This window comes from Camellia sinensis, chromosome 10 (genome assembly GCF_055761805.1).
Source record: "Camellia sinensis isolate YWXY chromosome 10, ASM5576180v1, whole genome shotgun sequence".
Taxonomy (NCBI): domain Eukaryota; kingdom Viridiplantae; phylum Streptophyta; class Magnoliopsida; order Ericales; family Theaceae; genus Camellia; species Camellia sinensis.
In genome coordinates, this window is record NC_138970.1 from 178,919,310 (window position 1) to 178,930,419 (window position 11,110).

Sequence of the window (11,110 nt, forward strand, 5' to 3'; positions counted from 1 at the left end):
ATCCCTTGTCAAATTGTATTCCCATACTCTAGCATGCTTCACGATATTTAACTTTTCAGATGATTAATTGTGTAACATCTACATCCTTTAACCCATTGGAGAGTGTATTTAATTCCCTTATTTTCTTTTTTGGGAGTCTTTGGAGTTGTTGAATGTTGATTTTGGAGGAGTGTGATCCGATTTAAACTCGTTGGGTTTTGTTTGCGCTTGTTCTTGTCAAAAAGTTCCTTGAGAACTTAGAAATTCTATTCTGGGGTTGACACTAGCCTTCCTAAGGGTTGACCCTTACCTGTTGGTGAAGTTACTGGAAGTGTTGCTGAAATTTAGGGTCGACACCTGCCTCTTGTTGCTGTCCACAAGGGTCGACACCAATCTGGGAAGGGTCAACCCTTGTATATTGCAGAATCTGGGTATTAGTTGTTGGAATATAGGGTTGACCCTTCCTGTCCAAGGGTCGACACCTTGCTTCCAGCATTGTCTTTTCTTTCTGAAGGGTCGACACCACCACACCAGCGGTCAACCCTTAAGTGTTTATTTTCAGATTTGTGGGTCCGAATGGGCCCTACCTTTGGAGGGTTTTGGGCTTATTATTTTATTGACCTTAGGACTACTTTTCTACTACTATAAGTAGGCTCCAAACATAGTTTCATTTCACTTGTCTCCTCTGTCCTCTCTCTCAAACCGTGAGTTCTCCTCACTTTAAACTCAAGCTTTTGGCACTAAGATCTCTAGATCTACTCACCTAGAGTGATCTTTTCACCATAATCCTTTTGAGAAAGGTTGTAGATCTCGTCAAGGGCTTTCTTTTAGTCCGATTAGTACGTGGCTTCATCGCCATCGATTTTTGGGTCATCATCTCTTGGCTTCAAGAGGTAGGGGTTTCTAGTTCTCTTTAAATACCCTCATTTATAGATAAATTTGTGGTATTTTCTTTATATAAATACAAAAGTTTATATTTTTATGCATATTGTGACGAATCATGAGATTGGGGGTTAGGGTTTGAAGAGAGTTGGGTTTATTTGTTGGGTTATGATCTTGGGTCATGAGTTTGGGTGTAAAAGTAATAGAAGGGTTGGAATAAAATGTGTTTTTGTGAAAAGCTTTAATTCCTCTTAAAAACCCTAGTTTGGCTCATGAAGATGGTTAATGGTTTTGCTTCAATTAATAGTAGAATCATGAAATTAAGGTGTTAAATTACACATGTACATGTTTAATTGAAATTTTAAAGAATTTGAGTAATTTATGTAAAAGTTGTGATTGAACTCATAATGTTGATATTTTAAATTATGTTATAATATGAAACCAAACTTGGGGAAAAGAAATTACTAATGGTAAGGGAATTGTGATAAAATGATAAAGTGAATATTTAAGAATCTTATTGTATTATGTTGAATTGCATTGAGTTATGTTAAATTGTGTTAAGTTAAGGTTGGGTTAAAATGAGTGTGAGTAACAATAAATGGGAGATTGTGAAATATGACAGTGTTACGTGAAGGAGTTGTATCAAAGAAATTAATGCTAGAGATTTAATTTATAGCCTCACATAGTAATTGATAATCGATGTGTTGTGAAAATTAATTTGGAAGACTTGATAATAATATGGAAGAGTAAAGAAATAGTTTGAACCCAAAAATTATGAACATGTGAATGACTTGGTGGGTAATAGAAAAAGTGGTGGAACATAATGTGTACTTGTTATGTAAGTGAAATATTAAGTGGATGTGTTTTGAACTAATGTATAACGGGAATAATGAATGATGTGTTGGCTTTGCCCACTAACCACAATGACGGATGACTTGATAAAATTTATAGAATGCAATATTGTTTTGGGGTCCGTTTCTCTCCATATTTTGAGCCGGCAAAGCGTGGCGCTTGAAATAGGTTCCGCCTTCCTTCCGGAGTAGCGCTTAGTAAAGCCTGTGGTATGTTGGGATATATAGAGGTTCCGCGTCCCTTCCGGCTTGTGACCGGTAAAGCGTGAGGTTCCGCGTTCCTTCCAGCTTGTGACCGGTAAAGCATGTGACTCACGGAGATGACTTGTTAATGGATCCGGTGTTTAATATGACATTATTTGAAAGAATGGAAAATGATATGGTAATTGGATTAAAGGTTGGTGATGATAGACTCACTGGATTGCTTGTGACTATAAGGGGAAATTATGAGTTTTGTTTTGTAAATAATTGAGACATTGTGTTAAAAAGGGTTTGTTATTCTTGTGTTATGTTTCAACTCTAATTGATAATGTAAATGTGGATGTGATGTAGTTGTAATATGTTGGATTATAATTGATAATGCAAATGTAGATGTGATGTAATTGTTATTGAATATAAAGGAGATTTGGATTTCTGCATTGAGGAGCTACAACAAATATGAATAGATTGGTTGGAATAGCATGTATGTGGGATGTTTTGGAGTATTAAGGGAGCTTGAACTTGAGGCTATGAAGTTATAGTAAATGTAACTAGTAAAAAGGGAGAATGGGAATAAAAAGAGGAATGTTAAGATGAGAATTTAATACGGAATATTTTGGAATGAGTTAATAAATTTAAAATGATATTGTTCCTTAAACATATTTGTTTTCAAAAAGGATTTATGGTTTTCTAACGAAAAGGGATAGTTTTTTATGGTCGAAGGTTTTTCCTTAAATGTTCAAATAAATTTCGAAAAAAAGATACGCTATGTATGATATTTTGAAATTACAAAATGTCACCGTACTATATGGTATCACCTTGCATGCATGATCATTTCTGTCTATAGAATGCTTATTGTTTTTGAACTATGAGATTCTTACTGGGCAAGTGTGCTCAGCCCTCGATGTTTCATTTTTTTTTTTATAGGAAAAGAATTCGGATTGATTGGTTGGAAGATTAGGAAGTTCATGTATCTCTTATGTGTAATCTCATTGTGTATTGATGTTTGTAATTATTTATTTGTAACTCTACAGCGGGAATTTGACATGTATTATTATTATTATTGTATTCATCATGAGAGAGAACATGTACTATTATGATTCTGTTACTCAAGGGTAATATATATTTGTATATAAAAAAAAAAGACCTAAATTTCAGGCTCTTAGTAATGTTTTTGAGTAATTAAAAATTTGGGGCGTGACAAATTGTTTCTTTGTTACTACTTCATCTTCTAGAAAGGAATATACTATATGAATATATCTGTTAGACCATGGTATTTGTATTTGTTCTACCTCATGAACAGTGGCAAAGTCAGAAAATTAAATTAGAGTGGACACTTATTAATTACAATATCGAAAAATTTTACAAAAATATTTAACACAAGTTTTTACTATTTATTTTGAGAAACATTAAAAAAAATGTTATTTATAACTAGTGTATCATGGACAATATAAAAAAATATGAATATAAGTTTTAAAATAAATTATATAATGATAAATTATTTTTTTAATACAAAATTTGATTAAAAATTCAATATAGTTGTCATATCACATCATCATTAGTATGTGATATCACCAACTAATAGTAAATAAATACAAAGAGAGTGAACCTCACATGTCAAATGTAACTAACAGTCCAATAAATTTCATATTTTTATAGTGAGATTACTTATACTTGCATGTCAATAATAATGACATCACCGTTACATTCAAAAATTTTCATAAAATTTTCATAGATAATATGGTTTATAGTAGTATCTTCATTTTCAATCAAAACAACCATTATTGTTCTAATAATTTTTAAAATGTCATTGACATTTCACTCTAATAATATTTTTATAATTTTTTTATTTAAAATATTTTCTTTATGTTTGTAAAAAAAAAAAAAAAAATCCCAACATCCAGGGGACACATAACCCCTGGTCCCTTACTCCATCCGCCACTGCCCATGAAAGTGATTTTATACTCCTCAGTTTCCACTAACTAGAGCTGTAAGAGGTTTGTTTTGCTCCAATGTGAATCCTAATTACACGAGTAGTTGATAAAAAACACTTATTTTTCTTTCTTTTTTTCTTTCTTTTCTTTTTCTTTTATTTATTTATTTATTTATAAATATTTAGTGATGAAAACAATTTTCTGTTTTGTTTTATGTCTTCTTCTTCTTCTTCTTCTTCTTTTTCTTTTGTTTTGTGAAATAACTAAACATACAGACAATACCAAGAAAAAAGCAAAAACAATCTCACACAAGAAACAACAAAGAATTTTACGTGGTTCGGCAAGATTGCCTACGTCCACGACTCACATTAATTTTATTATATCAGAGGGAATGAAAATATAGTACAATCGACTGCTACAAAAAACAACAAAATATATAGCGCTAGTGCTACATCAACAATTACTAAGGTTTGATCCTTATAACAAAATAAATCCTGAATTTTTAATTTTATCAATTTAAATTTTAATATTTCAATTTATTTTCAATTTAAACCACGTCTATTTTTGTTAAAGAAAACCAATAAAAAAATGGTTATTTTAATTATTAAACTCAATGAAAATAATATTTTCAACATGTTATGTACACTTATATTGAATTTAATGACCAAAATATTTGTTTTTCGTCAGTTTTACTCAACGAAAATAAACAAATGATTTAGATTGATAATAAATCAAAAGGTTACGAGTTAAATTAACAAAATAAAAAATTCAGAATTTATTTTTTTTGCAAGGGTCAAACTTTAATTTTTTTTTCCCTATATTTTTTTATTTGTATAATATTACTACAACATACCTTTCTTGGCTTTTGGCTAGGATAAGTTTATTAATTGTTCTTATCATTAATAGCAATAAAATAAAACTATCTTTATTACAAACATCATTAATGGAAAACAAATATAGCCAAAGTTTTGAAACCTGAGAAACACGAAGAAAAGTCTAAGCCATGTTGACCGTGGTGGGAAGGCAAGCCAACCTATTCATTTGATGTCCTTCTTGTTCGAAGTTTCCTTTTTGAATCAACATATCTGTAAAAAGTCAGAATTTTGGATTTTGTTTACAAAATAAGTGGCCATTTCTCATGCAAAGTATCAAAGTGATTGATACATTGTGTTGATTTACCAATATTTTGCACAAAGAATGGGGGAGATTTATGATCTTACTGCATTTGTGCAGCAAAGGATGAGTTTCTACTTCATTGGTCTACACCAAGGATGCAAAAAACCGAGATGTATTTGTGTGATTTGTTTTTTTTTTAATCGAAAGAAGTTCATTTCAATATATTTGTCAACAAAGATTTATTTTTTATTTATTTTTTTTGAAGTGTGGGTTGATTACACGGCTTCAACTTTAAAATTCTGTTTTTAAAACATGACTTTTTAATAAGGTTGTGTTTTAGATAATTTTACTGTAAGTTAAAACTTTTAAAATTGAGTTTTCAATGCACCATTTTAAACTTGAAAATCAGCTTTAGAAAACATTGGTATGAAAAGTAAGTTTGGAACTACTTGAGTTTTGGAAATATGATTTACAATCACATGCTTTTGGTATAAAACTAATGTAGTTGTGTTGTGTTTTTTTTTTAAACTTATTTAGAGCTTTATGTTGGTGAAAAATCTTGAAATTAAGGTTTTTAAACGAGGAAATAATAATTTAGTGTAAAATTAAAAAAAAAAATTACACATCAATTGTAAACTATATAAATATTAATCATTAAAATTCTACACATTTTTATGTGTTTGTAATTTTTTTTTTTTTTAACACTCACTGGGCTATGATTTCCCCTTTTTAAAATGTTGAAGGATTGTTATTAGCCTTAAAAGAGACGCATGTTCATTGCAAAAAAAAAAGAAAAAGAAAGAAAAAAAAGAACTTAATTTTGTCAGTGTGTGAAGAAATTGAAAAATAAGACTAAAATAGTTGAGTATTTATAATAGTACCTTTACGTAATTACCCACATGGGCCTTCAGTTATGTTGTGCTCCCATCATTCTTCTTAAGCGGTTCAAGTTCGCCATCATGGCAACGAAAACCCAATCTTTCATTTCATCAACACACCGAAAGTAGGCGTATCTCCAAGACTTCTTTAACACCAAACTACCACAAACAGCCCAAAACCCCACCACAAACCCCAATGCCATGCCAAGGTAGAAGCCCAGGTTTTCATTCTTATCCTCATCTTTGAGAGCCTTAGCATGTTGGTTTCCATCAACATCTCTGTCATTGGGCATGAGGCACTTGGTCGACAATGGAGGCCCACAAAGTTTTGGATTACCCTTGTAAATGGAAGGATCAATGAAGGTTTGGAACTGGTTGCCGGAGGGAATTGGTCCAGACAAATTGTTAAATGACAAGTTCAAATTGTTCAGTAAAGTCATAGAGGACATGGTTGGAGGAATTGGACCTGAAAGGTGGTTGCATGAGAGGTCAAGTGTTTCTAATAGTTGTAAGCTTCCAATCTTCTCTGGTATTTTCCCTGTCAATAGGTTGTGGGATAAATTTAAGGTACCCAAGGTTGAGAGATTTGTTATTAGTTCTGGGATGTCTCCCTGAAGATTGTTGCCCGACAAGTCAATGATATTTACCAACTCAAGAGTAAAGGTATATATCAATTGTCTTCCTTTCATAACCACTTCCATTTTCTTTCGTTGAAGATAGGCATCAGCCACAGAAGGTATATGTTGACTATATGATATCAAAGAATTCAGAGCATCCAATTTTCCCAAGCATGATGGGATGGATCCTGATAAATTATTAAGAGCAAGGTCCAGGATGTGGAGGTGAGCAAGAGAGCATAATTGTTCAGGAATATTTCCACTAAACATGTTATCTCGTATACGCAGTTCCGATAGTGATAAGAAGCTTTGTCCAATGTATTTGGGTATGTTTCCGTAGAATCGATTCTCTCCAAGATCAAGCATCCTCATGCCTTTGCAGTTCTGTAATGCAAAAGATAGTTCCCCTGAAAGATTGTTGCTGCTCAATTTCAACCAATAGAGAAAAGGTAGTGAGCAAATTGAATCTGGAATCTCACCATGTAAATTGTTTTTGGATAAATCTATGACTTCAATTCTTTGTAAATCCCCCCATTGATCATGGATTCTTCCAGATAAATGATTGTTTGATAGATAAAGAGTTTGCAAATGTTTCATCTTACCTATGGATAGGGGGATGCTACCATTTAGGATGTTCCCAGATAAATCAAGAATCTCCAATGATGGCATCATTTGGTTGATGTTCATGGGAATTGATCCTGAAAATAAATTGTTTGCCAGCACGAGAAATGACACATTGGGCCAAAATGGGAGTGAACCCTCTAAGCAGTTGAAACTTAAATCCACTAGAATTGCTGAGGGAAATACTAATGAATTGGGAAGCTTTCCATGTATCCAATTACCAGAAAGATCTAACCAAAAAATATGTGGAGATAACTCACAAAGCCAATAAGGTATTGTGTCCGAAATGGCAACGTCTGTCAACGTTATTTCATGAAGTTGTTTTTGATTACTTAGCCATGCTGGAAACCTGGGACCTAATCGACAGTTCCAGACTGTGATTTCTATTAGGCTGAAAGGAGGAACCCATGCGTGGCTTATATTGAAGATTGGACTTTTGTTCAACGATGATATTGAGAAACGTCGCAGTTTTGTGAGGCCTTGCAATTGATTTTGGGATATAACACCTTCCCAATAATTGTTTTTAAGTAGCAACTCTTTTAAGTTTGCAAGTTTTCCAACACCATCTGGAATGGACCCATTCATTTGATTAGAAGAGAGGTCTAATATCTCCAATTTTGACAACCTTCCAATAGATGCTGGAATTGGGCCTGAGATTAAGTTACCATAAAGTCGAAGGTATCTTAAGTTCTGAAGGTGTGTTAGTGAATAATCTAGCAACGACCCTCTCACTTGGTTATTGTCTAACAATAACTCTTCTAAGCTACTGTTGCTGCATCCAACGAAACCCCTTATAAGTTCACTTATGTCGCCACTAATTTGATTTAGGTTTAAATCTAGAGTTCTCAAGTTGCAGAGGTTTCCCCATTGGATATCAGAAACAGAGGTCTTCATATAAGTACTAAAAAGATACAGATCCACAAGGGAACTTATGTTAAACAAACATTGAGGTATTGAAGAGTTGAAATTATTTTCAGAGAGATCAAGGACAGAAAGGGAAGTGAAATTGATGTTTGGTACAGAGTAAGGCAAGTTGTGAAGTTCACAACCTCGCAATCTCAATTCCAACAGAGAAGGAAGCATATTAAGAGCTTGCAGCCAATTAGTACTTGCCAAAGTGAGGTTCACATTTCCAAGATTAAGATATTTTAGAGAAGACAGACCAGCAAGCCAGTTTAAATCTGAAACCCAACTTCTTGTTACATAAGAATTTGTAGAGAGATCAAGATAACGCAGATTTGATAGATTTCCAAGATGAGGAGGAATCATTCCACCAAAAGATGCATAAGAGAGATTGAAGTAGCTCAACTTTTCAAGTGAACCAATGAAATTTGGGATTGCAATCCCTTGGAAATAATTCAGGCTTAGATCCAAGTAATTCAAATATTTCAAGTCGAGCAAGGAGGAACTTACCTCACCGCCCAAACAGGATGAGTTGTAAATACACTCAAAGCGGTTTCGAAGGTCCAGTGATACAACATTGCCAGTCTGGTTGCTGCAACCTACGCCCTTCCAAGTACAACAATCATTGCCAGCCCAAGAAGAAAGGAGACCAGAAGGATCTGTGAGACCTTTTTTGAATTCAAGAAGTGCTTTCCTTTCAATCTCTATGCAACTGGGGTTGGAATTGCTAGAGTTGGAACTGAATCTACTGGCTTCAAGGGAAACAAACATGAAAAACAAAGGAAGGATAAGGAAGAGAAGTTGGAAACAAGTGTTAGCCATGTTTACCATGATATATTGTTCTAACTTTTGTCCAACACAAATCTATATATATATATGCAATATGCGAGAATTACAGGTTGATTCAAAGTCTACTTACGTAGTAATGGACCACAAAACGTTTTACTGAAGAGAGAAGTTTCCCGACTTTTTGGAAGGGAAAAGAAAAAAAAAAAAAAAAAAAAAAAAAACAATAATGTTTGAGAGCTCTAAACCAAAAGCTCTAAAGGAGCTATAATGGTGGGTCTCACATGATGATATGATATTTTGGTTTACTTTTTTTTTTTTTTTTTTTTTTTGACACCACACTAGAGCTCATGTTAGAGCTCTAGTGTTAGATCTCTCTATCACCACCAAACCAAAAAAAAAAAAACCTTGTATCTAATTGTACATCCAGTAAATTGAATGTCTGTTTGCATTCAGTCCTTGTTTTCATAGCTGGGGATTTTAACTAGTATCACTCAATTGTAAACTCAAAAACTTTTTTTTTTTTTGAACGTAATTGTACCCTCAAACTAGAAAACATTTTTTGGTTAATTGTTTACAGGAACTCCTCTCCGTAGCACTATCTTTCATATTTCTCTGTATTTTATTTTGAGGGTCTCACTTTGCATTTTTGTTGTAAATCTCGCAGTAAAAATTATGTGTGTATAAAATCTGCTTTATCAAATATCAATGAATATATGAACAAATTGTATTTTATTTTTTGAAATGGACAATTTAATTTTAAACTAATAGTTGTTGGCTATTTTAAAAAATAAAATATAATTTATTTATGTGTCCAATGATGTCCGATGAAACTGATTTTTTATCTGTTAAGTCTACAAGATGGACAATTTGGATTATCGTTGTTAGGTCATGATTGAGCTCACGAAATAGAGTATGGAGGGGTATAGATGAGATTGGTATAAAAGGGAGCCATTCCCTTTGTTCTGATTTTCTATTAGAAGGAAAAAAAACAAAAATCTGTAACCTCTTCTTCCTTTAATTTATATGTGTTTTTTTTTTTTTCAGATTCAATTATTTATGTAGTATTAGTTTGATAGGGGAGTGGTTAATGTGGAGCTTGACCAAAATAACACAAGATGTAATACATGCAAGCGCCCTCTTAGCTCTTGCAAGTTAAAGTAATATTCAATGTGTTTGGTTTCAGTTTTTTAAAAATTCAGTTTTTTATTTTTCGTGTTTTTTTTGTTTTTGTTTTTAGTGAATATTTTTAAAACTTTCAGCGATTTTTTTACTTTTTTATATGCACCTTACTTAGATGTATTTAAATAGTAAAATATTTGTGAAAAAATATCTTAAAAAATTAATAAATACACAAAAATACAAAAAATGTACTGAATTTTTATTTTTTATTTTTTTGTATTTTTGGTATTTAGTAAATTTTTTAAAAATATTTTTACAAATATTATACTTTTTAAGTGTATTTATATTACGTGTGTCTAAAAATAAAAAATTAAAATTAAAATATTAAAAAAAATCATTGAAAACAAAAAAATACGAAAAATAAAAAAGTAAAATTTTTTGAAAAACGTTTTCTAAAACCAAAACCAAACAGGCTAGTGTATAGAAAATAGAAGGCTCATCTCATGTGCCTAACGCAAAACACAAAAGGAAATTATAAAACAGAAAAGAAAGGAAAAGTAATGAATAGCTTCCCTTGAAATATTCTTTTAAGGTTAAAAAGCACTTCCTATCTTTAAAAACTTAAAGAAAATTAGGGCACAAAAGTACATCAAATGTTAAAAGCAATTGTCAAATTTGACATTTGTCAATACTTATGTTAAATTTGGTACAAGTTTTGACAAATGTCAAATCTATCAGCTTAGTCAAAATTAATTGGCCATTTTATTAGATATTACACAAGGTGGTCGTTTGGGAGATATCTTGGGGATGACCTCAATTGTTTAGAGTGATCATCTAGGGGGATGTCTTGATCTTTGTGCCGAAATGGTTTTGTACTATTAGAGCACTATTGCTATAATTTGACAATTTGTTATTTTAACATGTCAAATTATAGTTTTGACAATATTATAATAGCAATTACCAATAGAGATGCTCTAATTAGTACAATACGTGATCGAATTGATATTATATCTTCATTGATTAATGTTTTGAAATGGTCGAATACTCAACATTTCAAGTTGAATACATAGTGGCTTTTCTAATCTTACTGTGACTTTTCTAATCTTACTTTTACAACATGACGATGAATATCTGTTTGTTTTCGTAGAAAATATTTTCTTATGTTTGGTTGCATTTTTAAAATTAATTTACTAATGGTTGCATTAGTCGTTGTGGCAGTGGTA

At 32.0% G+C, this 11,110-nt stretch overlaps 1 protein-coding gene across 1 annotated transcript; it reads right to left on the reverse strand.

Annotated features, from left to right (window-relative positions):
* Positions 1–3,681: 3,681 nt before the first annotated feature.
* On the reverse strand, positions 3,682–8,835 carry LOC114310319 (receptor-like protein EIX1). Its single transcript, XM_028256269.2, has 2 exons — positions 5,842–8,835; positions 3,682–4,929 (listed from the first exon to the last, which is right to left on the reverse strand). The coding sequence occupies exon 1, from the start codon at positions 8,808–8,810 to the stop codon at positions 5,868–5,870; it is 2,943 nt and encodes a 980-aa protein (XP_028112070.2). The 5' UTR covers positions 8,811–8,835; the 3' UTR covers positions 3,682–4,929; positions 5,842–5,867.
* Between the last annotated feature and the right edge of the window lie 2,275 nt (positions 8,836–11,110).

What these genes read in the sequence shown, in the direction of transcription:
- LOC114310319 (XM_028256269.2), bottom strand. Translation starts at nt 8,810, where the DNA reads ATGGTAAACATGGCTAACACTTGTTTCCAACTTCTCTTCCTTATCCTT.